Source organism: Vipera ursinii (genome assembly GCF_947247035.1).
Source record: "Vipera ursinii genome assembly, chromosome: 2".
In the NCBI taxonomy this organism is placed as follows: Eukaryota; Metazoa; Chordata; class Lepidosauria; order Squamata; family Viperidae; genus Vipera; species Vipera ursinii.
Window position 1 is genome coordinate 245,675,073 of NC_139513.1, and position 17,950 is coordinate 245,693,022.

Below are 17,950 nucleotides of genomic sequence, written 5' to 3' on the forward strand. Positions count from 1 at the left end.
CAGGATTGTTGTTATACACTACAACAAAATAGCACTTATGAAACCTAGTGATTTCTACTTCTTGACCTGAACTACCTTGAAAGACTGACAGTTGCCAATATCGACTCATTACTGTTGACTGCAATGCACTTAAGTCAAGATCAGGGGTGTCAAACTATTGGCCCGCAAGCTGGATGCATCACGTGCAGGCCACACCCACCCCGGCTCCGCAAAAGCAAAAAACATTGCAATACGTCACATGACACGGTCGAGTTTGACACACGTGGTCAAGATGATCACAGGTTGTATGTGTGTGTGTGTGAGAGAGAGAGAGAGATATTTTGAATGTAGTTTAACAATCAACAAGAGAGATTTCTAGGTCAATATACCCTTTGATAATTTTTTTGGCAATATTACAAATTACTCCAAACTACATAACTAAAACAAAACAATTTATTCTAAGACATCTTATTTCCAACTTAAAACTTCTTAAGATATTGATTCACAATTTACAATAGTTATAATGATTTATAATTCATTAACAAGAGAATACTAAATGAATGTGTACAAATTACAAATAATCACAGTACAGATAAATACATATACAAAAGGAACATGTGAATGAAAAAGCAACAAATCCAGAATCTTGGCTAAAGCTCTACTGTACTAGTCTGCTGATGATGAAAGCCTTCCATTATAATTTCTTCTTCCACGTAGTGGTTTTGGATAAGAATTATCATTCTTTTTTCATTATTAGATTACAGCATGACAAATAATTAAATGGCTCTTTATTCAAACACTGCTTAGAAGTACACAGGTATCATCTCTTTTTAGCGTGCCATTTTTCCTTTCCACTTGTTCAACTTGACCCACTAGTTCTCAAAACAGTAGATAAAGAAACTATAGGTTATAGTGACCAATACCACTCTAAAAGTAAAATGCAGTAAATCAGATAAAGAATTAGTAAGGAGTAAGGTATTAAGTAAATAAAAATTGTAAGAAGCACAGAAAGAAAGAAAAATTAGAAGTACACAAAAGAAAAGTTTTAAAAGGAAAGAAAGAGGGGGCAAAAAAGTACTTGAGGCTATTACATGGTTAACACCACATGGTTTTTTCAAGTGTCCTTTTCTTCGATACTGAAGAAATTCTTTCTGGTCCAACTGCTACGAAAATGTACAAAAATACCCAACACTTTTTTTGTGAGTTCATACTAGACAGAATGTAAACTAAACACCCGAAAACCAACTTAAAGGACCCTTTAAGATACATAGTTCTAAATCGTTTGATTCAAGTTTAAATAGAGAAGAACTCTTTTGTATATTTACTCCAACAATACAATTATTTCAGACCTTTAACTTTCCATGCTGTTTATTTTCCCCTTGAGCATTTCTGAACAAGATCTTATTGAAAGCTTATGCACTGTAGACATATCTATTTCTCCAAAGATATATTAAATATAATTACAACATTATTCATAGTTCACCAGGAGCTTCTGTCTGATTCGAAGTGCAAACAGTAGAACTTCCAAGGTGAAGAACAAATTTCTTAGTGGAAGTTAACAGCAGCCCCGTTAGTTCAGTTTGTGCTTGAAAAATGCACCTGGTTTCCTTCAATCTTATTCTTTACGGCATTTCTTTTCTGTATGAGCACTGATGATTTTAGTTTGCTTTCACATGAGATGCAACTGTGGAGAAGGATGAAATTAAAATTTAACTATTACTTTTGCAATAACCAAAACATCTGCCTTCTGGTAAATGATCCTGACATTTCCTCAGTTGTTTTACAAAGATAATCATCATCATCATCATCATCATCATCGCCTTGGGTGTAATCCCAAAACAACGGGAGCACCACTTGACTACCATTGGCATTGACAAATTCGCCATTAGTCAATTTCAAAAGGCGGCCTTACTAGGAACTGCTTCCATCCTGCGACGATATCTATAATACCATCAAACATCCACATCTGCCTATCCCAGGTCCTTGGTAAGGACTCGATAAGTAGACAAAAATGTCAAATCCAGTCTGAACATCTGGCTGACTGTGCAAATAATAATAATAATAATAATAATAATAATAATAATAATAGTAGTAGTAGTAGTAGTAATAGTAGTAGTAGTAGTAGTTGGAAGGGACCTTGGAGGTCATCTAGTCCCCTGCTCAGGCAGGAAACCCTATACCATTTCAGAAAAATGGCTGTCCAATCTCTGCTTAAAGGCTTCCAGTGTTGGAGCATTCACAGCCTCTGGAGGCAGGTTGTTGCTTCTCTCCTTGGTTAGTTTCCATCCATTGCTTCTTGTCTTGCCTTCAGGTGCTCTTCTTTGTGGCAACCCCTGAGATATTGGAACACTGCTATCATGTCCCCACTAGTCCTTCTCTTCATTAAACCAATTCCAGCAACCGTTCCTTGTAAGTTTTAGCCTCCAGTCCCCTAATCATCTTTGTTGCTCTTCTCTGTACTCTTTCTAGAGTCTCGACATCTTTTTTACATCGTGGTGACCAAAACTGGATGCAGTATTCCAAGTGTGGCCTTACCAAAGCACTTCACGTGACCTTGATTCTATCCCTCTGTTCATGCAGTCTAGCGTTGTTGGCTTTTTTTGGCAACTGCAGCACACTGCTGGCTCATATTTAAGTGATTGTCCACTAGGACTCCAAGATCCCTCTCACAATTACTACTCTTGAGCAAGGTATCTCCTAAACCAGAGGTAGGCAACCTCAGCTCTTTTATGACTCATGGACTTCAACTCCCAGAATTCCTGAGTCAGCTATGCCGAGGTTGCCTACCCCTGTCCTAAACTATACCTGTGCATTTGGTTTTTCTTGCCTAAATGTAGAACCTTGCTTTTTTCACCATTGAATTTCATTTTGTTAAGATAGTGCACAATGTTCAAGTCTGTCAAGATCCTTCTGTATCTTAAGCCTATCTTGTGGAGTGTTGGCTATTCCTGCCAGCTTGGTTTCATCTGCAAATTTGATGAGTTCCCCATGTATCCCCTCATCCAAATCATTGATGAAGAGCACTGGGGCCAGAACAGAGCCCTAGGGCATCCCACTACTCACTTCCCTCCCATGTAGATGCAGTTCCATTGAGGACTACATGCTGAGTACGGCCGGTCAGCCAGCTACGAATCCTCAGTACAAAATTAAAGTGTGTTCTAGAAGAGTGTCTTGAGGTTTAAGTAAGTGTTGCAATATCTCACAGATATATTCCCACCTTAGTCTTTTTTCCTTCTGCTGTTATTACTGTGATACAGAAAGGATATGCTCTGCTTGTCCCACTTCTGGCTTTAAGTATAGTGCCATGTATAGGCCATCTAACATTACATTAACTATGTGTTGATGGCAGCTACTTTTTCCCAAGTCACACTTTCATCTAAATGTCTGTGAATACACAGATCAGTAAAGGAAGAAAATCTCAACACATTCATTTGTAATAGCAACCTGGGACTAGCTCCTACCTCAAAATCTGCTCTTTTATTTTTAGTCTGCTGTGTTTCTCTCCCCTAGAGGAATACGGTCCCATAGTTGTAATAACTGTTCACCAATCTGAGGTTCCAGTTCCTAAATGGGAGGAGGAAAAAAAGGCTTTGAGATTGCTAAAATTTAAATTCTGGCTTATAAAAAGCAAACCACTTTATAAAAGTAAGCAGAATTGAGGCAATGAGATTCTGTATCATTTTAATAATAATAAAAACAATAGCTTTTTTCCAGAAATATTTCCAGAAGTGCAAAATACTTCCATTTATCACTTTAAAAAACCTACCTGTATCAAAACATTCTTGACAATAAAGACTAAAAGAAGCAAGAAGATCTTATTTTATTGTGTAAAAATAGTATACCTGGCCATCTCGGCTTATCTGTACTTTCTTATTGTCATTCCAAGGGTTAAGCAGATGATGAGCAAACTGAAAAGGAAGACTTTCCTTCCGGATCCATTCCACCTTGAACACTCCCCCTAAACCAGTCGAACCCCAGTCCTGACTTTTCTCACGGCCTATCTCAGAAGACATTCGAGCAAAGCCCTGTGGAAATTTTAGCAAGATTAAAAATCTAAGTAAAATTTAGGTATTAATTTTCAGCTCTGTGTTAAAACAATCTCTTCTAAATCATAGATAATCCTTGACTTACAATCACAATTAGGACTGGAACTTCTGTCACTAAGTAATGCGGTTAAGACAGTTGTGCCCAATTTTACAATCTTTTTTGCCCTGGTCATTAAATGAATCACCATATTTATTAAACAAATCTGGCTTCCCTCATTTACTTTGCTTGTTGGAAGCCCCAGGAGTGAAGGTTTAGTAGCCTAATCCAGGCAATATCCTAGGATTGCTTTGCCTTGACATTACACACCATTTAACCAAATCATGGTTCTCTGCCTTCATCCTTATATGCAAGCATTTGTTTGGAAAAGTAACCCCCTCTCCCCAAAACAGGCTTATTCCTATAAAATGAAGTTAAACACCCATGTTTAACACAATGCTATACAAGTGATGAACAATATTTTTAATTTTATTAAGATTATTTAATTCAAACATTTATAAAAATGAAATAAGAATGTTCACGTGTGTGTGTGTGTGTGCGTGTGTGAAGAGAAACCTTATGTCTGAATCAATTTTTATATGAAAATCTTACTGCACGTGATATAAAATAGCAGTAGCAAGTAGACTTATATACCGCATCAAAGCGCTTTACAGCCCTCTCTAAGCAGCTTACCAAGTCAGCATATTGCTTCATTTTACCGACCTCAGAAGGATGGAAGGCTGAGTCAACCATGAGCCAGTGAGACTCAAACTCCTGGCTGTGGGCAGTTAGCCTGCAATGCTCCATTCTAACCACTGCACCACCATGGCTCTACAATGTTACTTTACATCTGCAGGGAGTACAGGAGTACAGGTGCTCCTTGTTTAATAACCATTTGTTCAAGGACCATTTGAACTTAAGAAGCCACTGAACAAGTGTTAGTTGCAACCACTCTTTATGCTTATGGCCATCACAGCATCCCATGGGTCACACAATTGCCATCTGCAATTTTCTTTGCTGGCTCCCTGAAAACAAAATCAATGTGGAAGCCAGCCAAAGTTAGCAAATAGCAACTACATGACATCCTTGCTTTTACTGATCTATGGTGATTCACTTAATGACAGCATCCGGGAGTACGAGAATTTCTGTTGCTAAATGGCACAGTCCCATGACATTGCATTTTACAACTATGTTGCTTAGAGATGGAAATTCCAGTCCCAATTGCTATCTTTAAGTGAGAAGTATCTGTATATCACAAAGGCACTTTTTCTGAAAGTATTGAAGTAATAGTAAAATTAAATTAACAAGTCAATTACTTGACAAAAGTTTACATGTCAGTAATATGTAGTGAACTGTCAACAGTCAATTTGTCAGTTTGGAGAGTTCTTACCTGAAAATGTCCTGATCCCTGAACAGAAAATACCAAGTAAACAACACTACTTTCCCAAAAAGCACGATTCAATTTTCTCTCATTACTTGGAGTTGTAGACCAAATTCCCTTCTGTTGTGAAATCTCAAGATTCCTTAAATTGCTGCTTTTCATAATAAAGTACCGAATTGACATATTTGGTCTCGGAGAAGGAGACTTGGAACCCTGCAAAAAAGTTTTATTTTATAGCGCTTGGGATATATAATTAAGTTCTGTAAAAAACCTTAAGAACTCAGCAATTTTTGCACTATGTAATTCAAGAGCTGGCAATCAAAAGAATGAGAATACTGTATGAATGTTATATGCTGAAAATTAAGTACAAAATCAAATGTAGCAATCACACTGTCATTTAACTGGTGACTTTGGAACTTCAGTATTAATTGCAGCATAAAATCAATAAATGTTGGTGTTTCTGTTATGGCTCATCATTAACCTTTCCAAAGTAGTATGTAGATCTGGAAATAGGTTTTATTTACGGTAATCTTATTAGTTTTAAACATTTTACAGCCAAACTATAGCCAAGCTTTCATAAATAAATGAGATTGGAAGACTGTTCTTAATTCCTGAGCAAATTAATATTTTGCCTCTTGGGAAAATGCAAAGATCACAATAGCAAGAAATATGGAATGGATTATACAAATAAGTCACTATTCCACTTCACTAAGCATTTCATTTTAGTCTAATACTTGCTAACACATTGGTTTTCTTGAATGTTTTATACCTATATAATAGTTTTAGTAGGAGGGTGTAGTTTTATTTAATGGTGGCAAAATGAAGATAGGTACATTGCATAAAATAATTTAAAAATATCAGTAATTAATTATCATAAAATATTGTCAGCACTCACATTTCACATGCTTTATAACACAATGCTCATATTCCATCAGTGAAATGGAGGCAGGATATAAGGCAAGTCTACAGAGTCCCTGGTTGACTGCATTTCCCAAATCTAGTGCCGCCTTTCTGCTTGCACTCCACAGCTCTTCCAATCCTCGTTTTTTACTCCTCCATCCAATTTGCCTCCTTTATACACACTACTGTTCCTTCAGCTAAGTCCATGTTTTCAAACTTGTCAACTTTAAGATGTGTAGACTTCAACCCCACCAAATTCTACAACCAGCACGCTTCAAGTTGCCAAGTTTGAAAAACTTTTGAGCTAATGCCTCCCTGAAATTTGTTGCTTTCCCAGCAACTGAAGATGGTAGTGGCCAGCCACCTTGGCAAACAATTTTCTCCATGCTAGAGCAGGCTAGCACTTGAACAGACAGGGAAAAGAGGTGGTATGTATAGGTCTAGTTGTGCTTTGATGTGACCAGGATTATCTAGCTTCTCCAAAGCTGAAATGAAAGCAATACCCCATCCCTTGACGTTGATGGAATAACTCCTCTTCACTCCCACTGCTTTCTTCCAGTATCATCCTTTTTTCCTTCTTTTTTTTGTCACTCAAGCAAAAAAGAATTAAGTTGTTTTTCTGGCAAAGTGGTACAGTCCAGTGTCTTGGAGTACTTCAAAACACAGACAAATTTCAGCTCAAACTGCTCACAAGTAGGCTAACGGAGTTCTGTGAGTCTCCTATAAACAGAGTTAAAGCCTTTCTTCACTGCTACTTTTTTAACTACTAGTATTATAAAAAGATAATAGAAAGCCTCATAAACTTGTAAATATTATGACTTAGGTTTCTTGATAAAGTACTTGCTGGAATGTCAACATAAAATGTTGAAAATCACAGTATATTCACAATAACATACAGTAGTGCTTAAAAGTTTGTGAATCATTTTGGATTTTCAATATTTCTGCATAAAATGATCTAAAACTAGATAAAGAAAACCCAGTGAAAGAAATGAATTAAAAACATCATGCTTGTTCATTCATTCATTGAGGAAAATTACATTCCTGAGTTGAAACAGTTGTGTAAGGAAGAATGGGCTAAAATTCTTCTGTTTAATTGCCCAAGGGGATACACATTACTAAAAACAAAGGTTCACATTTGCTACCCAGAAATATGTACATTTGGATCATTTTCCCCAATAAATAAATGAATGTATACTGTATGTGTTTCACTCATGTTATTGGGATCTCTTTATATTGTTTTAGGACTTGTATAGACAATGTATCATGTATTAAGTCATACTTATGCAGAAATATGGAAATTCAAAAGAGTTCACAAACTTTTAATCATAGCTGTAGACTTATTTTAGTTTGTTTTTTTAATGTTAGCCAATGTTCTTCAGTTTGCATTATTTTTTAATAGGATTTAAAACTACTATACCTTCCCAGAAGATGGAGGAGAAGGACTGGCACAGGGACTGGGATAACTGATACTATCTGTAGATTTCACAGATGTTTGGTCTGCCCTGTCATCCGTGCTTCGTTTGGAGTGCACAACACCTCTTTCTTTGTATTTTGGTGGTTGGTGAAATGCTGGAGATGTAGATTTCATTAAGACTCTGTAAATGAAAAGCAGAATGCAGCATTTAATAAAAAATAAACTGTGGCTCTAACCAGATACTGCAGCTTTAATGTTCTTTTAAAAGGATTCCTGCAGTAACATGCACTTGTATTTAAAGGGATTCAACTCTTGTTTTCAGGTCCATCAAACTAAACACATTTTATATGCACCTATACAAGACAATCTGCTCATTGTAACATAGCATAAATTATGTGGCATAAACATACCTGGCATTAGGTAAACAGCTCAGAGGTATAGAAATACTTTACTGTTTGCAAGGTATTTCTGGGATCTGTCATTATGAAGCTAGGCTTAAGAGTTGGGAATGGGAAGAAATTGATATAGTACTTACTAAGGCTGAGCGCCAAAGAATTGAGGCCTTTGAACTATGGTGCTGGAGAAGACTCCTGCGAGTCCCTTGGACTGCAAAGCGATCAAACCGGTCAGTCCTAGAGGAGATCAACCCTGACTGCTCTTTAGAAGGCCAGATCCTGAAGTTGAAGCTCAAATACTTTGGCCACCTAATGAGAAGGAAGGACTCACTGGAGAAGAGCCTAATGCTGGGAAAGATTGAGGGCAATAGAAGAAGGGGACGACAGAGAATGAGGTGGCTGGATAGAGTCACTGAAGCAGTAGGCGTGAGCTTAAATAAACTCCAGAAGATGGTAGAGGACAGGAAGGCCTGGAGGAACATTGTCCATGGGGTCGCGATGGGTCAAACACGACTTCACAGCTAACAACAACAAATATCCTCAGAGCCCATAGTCTGAGATATCCTAAAGGTATCCTTGGACTTCCTGCAAAGTCACCTTAAATTTTCTGGAAAAATAGCAATACTGATGCTACTGTAAATGAAAATTGTAAAAGAAGTGTTATAAGAGAAACATTACCTTAATATTGTATTGTTCTGCTCTTTGTTTATATCATAGCTTAAAGTTGCTTTGGGAGTATTTCTGAAAGAGAAAAGGTAAAGATCTAAGTAAATTTCTGGTATTATCATGATTGCCATCATTATGACTGCCCACTCCAAAAACATTTTGGGTAGCTTACAATATCTAAATACACAATTGAAGGTTAAAAGCATAAAACAAGATATGGAAGCAGGGATTAAAAACAACAGTAACTACAAAAGCATGGCAGGGACTCCCCCAAATATGCTACTCCTTTCAAAATGGTTAAATTCTATGGCTTGAATACGATGTTCAAATGACACCAAACTACCTTTATATTTGTTGAGAAGATGCCTGTTTTAACACAAATGACACTTATTCAGTTTTTAAGCAGGACTCACAGGAAAAAATATATTGTGAGAGGTCTTTTATATATTCCTGTATGCAAATATATCTATTTACATATTGACTTTCCACAAACAAAGAACTAGCAGAATCTTCCCCTATAATATAGCATGTTTTTAAACTGTTAGGAAAATAATTTTGATATGGTCCTAAGAAAACTAAACTGCACTTTAGCAGGTTGTCAATATTTTAATTAATGAAAACAAAGCAACAAAAGAAACAGATACAGGTAGTAGTGAAATGTCTGTCCATCATCCGTCCGTCTGTCTGTCTGTCTGTCTATCTCTCTATCTCATTCAACTGCAGGAGTATCCATTTTTTTCAGAAGAGTAAACAGCAACAGATGCCTTAATTCACTTCCACAAATGACAAAGGTTAAGTAGTACCAAGATGTAGTACCAAGATGTACCAAGTATACATCTTCCTGAAATAACAGATAATATGAGGTGACCCACCTAGCTGAATGGCAAGTTGCTTCAGTAGTCCTGCCACTGCTAAAAGAAAAAACTGAAAACTATTTCTCCATTTGTTATTGGACTCTTTAAAAAAGAATGGGTTTCCCCATGAGTAAAATTGGAGTTATTAACCTTTCTGAGTTAAAAGCATCATCTGCAAACTCTGATTCTCCTGAGCTTTTTCGACTGGTGTTTGATCTCCAAGAAGAGGCTAAGGGAAGTTCTTCAGATGACATAGGTCTTGGTCTTTGCCCAATTCCTGAAGGCTGCTGCAGACCTGCAGACTGTTCTTCAGTGCTCAATACAGCAATGATTGCTCGTATTGTTGCTTCATCAACTTGAGACCATGGCTTTGAAGGAGCTCTCATGCGTCGCAGAAATAAACTATGCCATTTTTGTCTTAACTGCAAGAGGAGGCTAGCAGCCTGTTTAAAAAAACAAGTTTTATTTTAACACACATATCTTTGAGGCTTTTTTGAAACATGACAATTCAGATTCAAATAACTGTATAAACTGAATTTTTTAGAGCTCCAATACTATTAACTGAACTGAATGACAAAATACAAGATCTATACAACATTTCTTTATGCCACAAAATAGATATTTATGCTGAATTTTTTTTCATGTACATATATGAACATGAACATTTGCAAACCTACAGCCAATCTTGAACATCCTCAAATATAGGGACAATGCAAATGACCTGAAAGTAAACTGAACTTTCTTGATCTTGAATGGACAGCTAGAAGATAACTGTGAGTGGTCTGAATTTTAATTTTTGTACACAACCAAAATAAGAGAGAAAGAAAAGAAACCTTATATTAACACCATCAACATTGAACTTTTACTGTCTAATAAGAATTGGTATTCAGGATTATACTGACGAAGGGTAGGAATTCCACTCAGAGCAAGCAACTCTTGATTGATAATCTCTTTCAAGATTTAACCTACTCTTTTAACCTATTCTCTTTGTATGCCAATGGCCATTGCCACATTGTGTGGCAAGAAAATGTCATGGTCATTATGAATTATTATGAATTATTTGAACCTACTGATAACCAATTTTATGGAATTCATATTTGTGCTGGAAAAAGATATTTATATGTATGTTCTCTACATCATCCTTTTTTTTAACAAATCCTCAAACCTTTCATATCTTCTCAAATTTTTCTATTTTTTATTTCCAAAATTGCACTACTTCATTTTTTTTCAGCAACTGAATTCCAGACACAGATAAATGCAAGATACTACAATACTTAGTTCCATGAATTTACTGAAATATAGCGGTACAGATTTTTTTTTCTTTCTTTCATGGATCTACATTTGGAATCCTCATCTTACAAGCCTTTAAGCAAATATTTATTTTAGGGAAAAAACCTGTGTATTAAATGTGTTTTTTAGCAGTTACCTCTGGATCTAATTTGAAATTGAGCCACTCATCTAATTTTAAAGCAGCCAAGTTTGCAGTTGTTCGATCCTCCATTTCACTATCACTGCTATCGTTAGGGACACCATCAACTATATTAGAAAACAGAGATCCTATGTATTAGTCATTTGTAAATAGTATTTACATAGTTTGAGATTTTAATGATTAATCTGTGCTAAGAACTCCCTAAAGTAAATGTTCAATTTCTCTAAAATACAAAGAATGAACCATTGTTTTTCATGGAAACAGAAAACATTTCTGGAATCCGTATATTATGCAATAGGTATATATAATCAAATTCATTTACTTTGAAAATTAGTTTACTTAATTACAACAATTATGATATATTATATAGAGACTTAACACATTTTTTAAAGAATATACTAAAAGTACTGGAAATTTAGAGCTGTATAACTGTTATTAACAATAAGTTAGTTCAATAATATAGAAATATTATACTTGCAATCATATTTTGTATGATTTGAAATGAAATCTAATTATATATGCATGTACACACCCACAGATAAATAAATATTAAATTAAGATTGTTCACACAATGATCTTTCATGTATGCAGACCAAATTTTTCAAACACAATAAACTCAACTTGCCATGAATTAGACCAAACATGTGCAAGACTATTCAATATATCTAGTAATTATATATCTTGATTTTATTCTGACATTATTTCCTAATCAATAATAATACAGTATAGTTCACACTACAAGTAGTCCTGTATTAACATCCAGTTGCTTAGCAATCATTCAAAATTATGACAACTCCCCCCAACAGCTACTTACAACTCAGTTTTGAAGTTACAGCTGCTGCACTGCCCCCTCAGTCACATGCACAAAATTCAGACTGATTCGTCCCTATGACCAACTACAGGGACGCTGTAGCCATTTCCAGCCTATCTCCCCCCCTCCCCCCAATCTTGTTCCATTGGGTCCCCTGCAGGCTTTGGGCCTGCTTCCCATCCCACCAGCTCCTGCACTATTCTCCCCACCCCATCATCAATTGCTGACCATCCATTTTTCTTTCATCCAACCCTTTAAAAATCATGTTTAGATTTATATTATATAATATATGGAACAAAAATAACCCCTTATATATGTTGATATTTTGATCCAGTAGTTTAAACAACAGCCCTGCCTGAGCTGCTCGACGCCCTCTCAGGGTTGGCGGTGGAGTTCCCCAGGCTTATAGTCCTGGGTGACTTCAACCTGCCATCACTGGGAGGGTCGTCGGAGTTAGCTCGGGAGTTCATGGCTTCCATGACAGCCATGGGCCTGACCCAGGTTATTGAGGGCCCGACTCATGAGGGGGATCATACTCTCGACCTGGTGTTCCTGTCTGGACAGTGGTTGGACGATCTGGGAGGGGGTTCCCCGTCCATCACCCCTCTGTCATGGTCAGATCACCACCTCCTGAGGCTGGTTTTCCGTCATGCCACCCCCCGCCGCTGGGCGGCGGAACCGTCCAGGTGGTTCCGCCCCAGGCGCCTAATGGACCCAGATCGGTTCCAGAGGGCGCTTGGGCCTATACCTATCACCCTTACCCACAGCCCAGTCGATGCTCTGGTGGAGGCCTGGGAAACGGCTGCCACCAGGGCACTTGACTGCGTTGTACCCATGCGACCTCTGACCCGGCGCAGATCCCGCTGGGCCCCATGGTTCTCTGTGGAGCTCCGGGAGATGAAGCGTCGGAGACGAGGTCTAGAGAGCGGTTGGAGATCCAGCCGATCCGAATCTGACCGATTGCAGTTAAGAACCTTTATAAGGTCTTATCTTGCGGCAATAAGGCCGGCGAAGTCTAACTACTTTGCCGCCCTTATCGCGTCCGCAGATAATCGCCCGGCCGCCCTGTTTAGGGTGACTCGCTCCCTCCTTAACCAGGAGGTGAGAGAGGATCCCTTGCAGGGACGAGCCGAGGAGTTTAGTCATCATCTGGCGGACAAAATCGCTCGGATCCGGACCGGTCTGGACTCTGACTGGGCAGAGTCTGATGTGGAGGAATCAGGCGGTCTTGAGCACGTTATCTGGACTGAGTTCGACCCTGTTTCCCCTGATGATGTGGACAGGATCATGGGGAGACTGAGCACCACCACCTGTTTGTTGGATCCGTGCCCCTCCTGGCTAGCTTATGCGGCTCGGGAGGGAACACGAGGCTGGTTCCATGCAGTAATAACTGCTTCTTTGAAGGGGGTGTCTTCCCTGCCGCCTTGAAGGAGGCGGTGGTGAGGCCCCTTCTCAAGAAGCCTGCTTTTGACCCGGCTGTTTTAAACAACTATCGTCCAGTCTCCAACCTTCGCTTTCTGGCGAAGGTTGTTGAGAGTGTGGTGGCGCATCAGCTCCCTCTGTTCCTGGAGGAAACTGATTATCTGGACCCGTACCAATCGGGCTTCAGGCCCGGACACAGCACAGAGACGGCATTGGTCGCGCTGGTGAATGATCTCTGGAGGGCCAGGGACAGGGGTTGCTCCTCTGTCCTGGTCCTATTAGATCTCTCTGCGGCTTTCGATACCATCGACCATGGTATCCTGCTGCGGCGTCTCAGGGGGTTGGGAGTGGGAGGCACCGTTCTACCTCCAGGGCCGCTCGCAGTCGGTGTTGACAGGAGGGCAGAGATCCGCCCCGAGGTCTCTCATTTGTGGAGTTCCTCAGGGGTCGGTCCTCTCGCCTCTCCTGTTCAACATCTATATGAAGCCGCTGGGCGAGATCATTCGTGGTTTCGGGGTGGGGTATCACCAGTACGCTGATGATACCCAACTTTTTCTTTCCACCCCGAATCAACCCAGCGATGCCCTCTCCGTGATGTCCCGGTGCCTGGAGGCAGTTCAGGTCTGGATGGGGAGAAACAGGCTTCGTCTCAATCCCGCCAAGACTGAGTGGCTGTGCATATCGGCATCTCGGGTTAACCAACTTATTCCACCTCTAACGATGGGGGGTGAGGTGTTACCCCCCGTTGATAGGGCTCGCAACCTGGGCGTCCTCCTGGACTCACGGCTCAATTTTGAAGACCACATAGGAGCGGTGACCAGGGGGGCTTTTGCACAGGTTCGCCTGGTGCGCCAGTTGCGTCCCTATCTGGACCGAGACGCCCTACGCACAGTTACTCATGCGCTTGTGACCTCCCGTTTGGACTACTGTAACGCTCTCTACATGGGGCTGCCCTTGAAGACCACTCGGAGGCTTCAACTGGTGCAGAATGCGGCCGCGCGAGTTGTAATGGGGGTCTCCCGATACTCCCATGTAACACCTCTACTCCGCGAGCTGCATTGGCTTCCGGTTGCCCTCCGGGTGAAATTCAAGGTGCTGGTTATTACCTATAAAGCCCTACATGGCCTGGGTCCGGGCTATTTGAGGGAACACCTGCTGCCGGCATCAAACGCCCTTCGCCCAGTGCGCTCCCACAGGGAGGGTCTGCTCAGGGTGCCGCCGGTGAGAGATTGCCGGCGGGTGACACCCAGGGATAGGGCCTTCTCAGTGGGAGCGCCTGCCCTCTGGAACCAGCTGCCGGTGGAGCTGAGGACTGCCCCCGACCTCCAATCATTCCGCCGGGGCCTGAAGACCTGGCTCTTTGAGCTCTCAGGCCCAGGCTGAGGAGAAATTTTTAATTGGGGTTTTAAGTATACAGGGTCAATTTAATATTTTTTAATTTGGTTTTTTAACTTTTGTATGGTGGATTTTTTAATTCCCTGTAAACCGCCCTGAGTCCTCAGGGAATAGGGCGGTATATAAATGTAACTAAATAAATAAATAAATAAATAAATAAATAAATAAATAAATAAATAAACATCAACTTTCAAGGATTTTTAAAAATATAAGTTACAGGAATATGAATACCCTACCTCGGAAGGAAGAAGGTTCCTGTAAAGCATTACTTGGCAACCTAGCTGATCCACAGAAGAGGGCCACTGTGACTGGAGTCACAACTGAGCAGCACCTGATATTGGCTATTCGGTGGGCTCTCGTCATTTCATCATATATAAGCCAGTCTGTGGGAAGTGCCTGAATAGCTGCTACTTGGCCATTTGCAGGAGGAATCTGTTAGCAGTTCAGCAAAATGGTTTGTTCAGCACAATAAATGAGGCAATTCAAAAATATTAACTTTAAGCTATGTTGCATGAATTAACAAGAAAAGAATTGGGATCACTTAATGTTCTCAGATTATTAACATAAGCAGTTGTAGAGTTTTGTTAAAACTTTAGGCAGGAGATTTCAATAGCTCCATATAAGTCACTCTTAGTTTGCTGAAAACCAAACAATCTATTTATTAGTATTCTAGACCTGAATATCTTATAGCAAAAAATTATGTTAAATGTCAAATTTAACAAATCTATGGCTCATAAAAAATCTTAAATATATCTCTGTGTATATGCATGTGTGGAGAAATACAATACTATTTCACATATATTTGCCAAGTATAAAAGATGATACACATAGAGTTTATTCATGTAATTTGTAACCCTGATATGATATGTTTTTATTTAATCTTCCATCAGCTAAGCAGATTCAGACCTGCTTAATTCTTAGGTGGGAGACTTTCAAGAAAAACAAAAGCTCTAGGCTGGATGGGAAAGGTGAAAGAGGTCCCAGAAGACCACTTGGCAAACAATGTATGTACTGCTGCTAAGAAAATTCATGGATGTGTCTATGAAATCACACTCTATTTTAGAAAGACTTTACCTTTTCACTTGTCCTCTAAACAGAAATTAATCAAAAGTTGAACTATATAATCTCCCTCTAAGTTGTTCAGTTAGGAAATTAATTTTCATTTCATATTTAGTTAAAAGTTTGAAAGCCTAGTAAATTATGCAAGAAATCCTCATAGGAAAAGCTATCCCAAACATTTGAGGAAGAGTTGCTTTTTCCTCCAAACCTGAATAGGAAGGTATGCAAGGCACTTGAAAAAGATTCATGAGCCAAGTGTTAAACTAAGGGCACACTTTAGAAGGCCCACAGTAAGTGCTTTGAAGGCTATCGCAATTCTTTCTTTCCACGGGCCAAAACTGCAACCCTAATACTTTTATCTCACCTTTTTATACTGGGGTTGGCTAAGAACAGATGTAGGATGAAAACGGACTTTTTTCTCTTTGGGCCCAGTCAAAATTACATTCTCTCTATCAACATGAACAATATTTGGATACATTCCAGCTACTAAGGCTCCTTTAACTACAGCCCAATTTTCTGAGTTTGTGTTCACATCCCTTATATCACCACCACCTCTGGCTCTAACAAAACCTGAGAAAGAAAGAAATCACTAGTTAATTATTTAAAAAACAACTCTATTTCTTGTACTTAACTGTCAGCCTGGATAATTTCTTAACTCTCACTTCGTTTTTAAGATATATTAACTGTACATTTAGCATGGATGAATTCTACTGAAAAACAGATATTAGGGGATTTGCTCTCCACTTTATTTGGCTGATTTATACTTGTCTTTTTGTATTTTAATATCATACAGATTGTCAACGCCAGACAGATATATAAATTTATGTAATTCTGAACCTTCTGTAAGACACTTTTTCACCATTAGCAGTTATACAATGGTGTTCCTAATCCAATCAGAGATACTTATGAATTAGCTATAAATTCTGAAAGTGCAGTGTGGAAATATTGTTCCTTAAAACAATGAACAAAAGCAACCTCTGAAAGTTTCTTTCTAACAGATGTTCAGAAAATTACACAAAAATGGAATTCATTCCAACATGCAAACACGTTTCCCTATTTTAATATTTAACTGAAATTAGAAAAAGAACGAATCATAGGCAAAATAGCATCAATTAATAATTTATACTATTCTAGATACAATAATGATTCAACTTTATAAATTCTAACATATAGATTTTTTTAAAGAACTACATTTTTACTATTTTCCATGTGACTATTAATCTACATATAACTACTGATGTCCCTTTACTTTTTGTATTAGGAAAATAGTGTATGGCTTGAATAAATTACAGCAGCTTATTCTTTCAAACATAGCAAATCAAACGCAGTAAGGAAAGTTGTAGCTTTCTACATACGGAACCAAGAGATGGTTTTCTTTATTATTTATGATTATTATGAATAGATATATTTGTACCTGAGGCTCTCAGCTGCCCAAGCAACTGTGTTCTCATTCCTATGATAATTTCCATGGTTGCCTGAGAAAGGAAGTTCTTCTCACAAAAAGCTCTTTCCCAGCCATCACTGCGTGCTTTCTGCCATGCCTATCAAACATGTTGGTTTAAAATGCTTAGAACAACAGATAAGACAGACAGACAGAGACAGACACATATGTAATACATCTTCAGTGGCCTTTCCAAACCTAATCCCTTTCCAGATTACCAAAAATTAATGTATGTCTTCCCATCTCTCAAACTTACAATCAAAGACAACTAATATCTATCTACATTGGCTCTACAGGCTCTTTGTACAGATTAGATTAATGCATCCACAATTCAAAAGGCAAAAACCATTGCACTGTCTCTGAGGCAATTGCTTAGGACTTGCAGAAGTCTTCCAAAATTGTGTCCCCTAAAGGGCAGGAAGGTCATAACAGGTGAGAGACAGAGAGATCACCAAACGTCCGTAGCGTTCCTACAGCCACTGGGAATATTTGGAAAATAAAACTGACAGAAAAAATTTCCCACACAGCAATGAAGCACTCTTCACTGCTCTTGAATACTTTTCAAATCAAACAATCACCTTGAGCCCTCCATTAACTTTTCTTGCACGCACCAAAGAAACCAAAGGACAGCTCTATACAATGCTTTTTTATACACAAGAGATGTCGTCCACAGCATAATCTTTAGAACTGTTTTTCCATTATTATTTCAACTAATGTGTGTTTTTAAAATTTAGAAAATAAGATGCATAATTTTTATCAGGTTTTAAGGAAATTTTAAAAG

The 17,950-nt window shown here is 38.8% G+C and overlaps 1 protein-coding gene across 2 annotated transcripts in view; it reads right to left on the minus strand.

Moving 5' to 3' along the window:
* Positions 1–414: 414 nt before the first annotated feature.
* Positions 415–17,950, minus strand: part of YTHDC2 (YTH N6-methyladenosine RNA binding protein C2) — a 46,600-nt gene continuing 29,064 nt past the window's right edge. The window contains exons 21-31 of one of the 2 annotated variants that reach the window (XM_083355895.1): positions 17,143–17,269; positions 16,093–16,298; positions 14,906–15,101; positions 11,039–11,148; positions 9,763–10,055; positions 8,771–8,833; positions 7,701–7,878; positions 5,393–5,596; positions 3,822–4,004; positions 3,441–3,543; positions 415–1,663 (exon numbers count right to left, since the gene is read on the minus strand). In XM_083355895.1, coding sequence (XP_083212021.1) covers positions 3,463–3,543; positions 3,822–4,004; positions 5,393–5,596; positions 7,701–7,878; positions 8,771–8,833; positions 9,763–10,055; positions 11,039–11,148; positions 14,906–15,101; positions 16,093–16,298; positions 17,143–17,269 — 1,641 coding nt within the window. In that variant the 3' untranslated portion in view covers positions 415–1,663; positions 3,441–3,462. Of the gene's footprint in view, positions 1,664–3,440; positions 3,544–3,821; positions 4,005–5,392; positions 5,597–7,700; positions 7,879–8,770; positions 8,834–8,875; positions 9,600–9,762; positions 10,056–11,038; positions 11,149–14,905; positions 15,102–16,092; positions 16,299–17,142; positions 17,270–17,950 lie in introns of those variants that run through there. The other variant, XM_083355896.1, reaches the window with a different exon arrangement.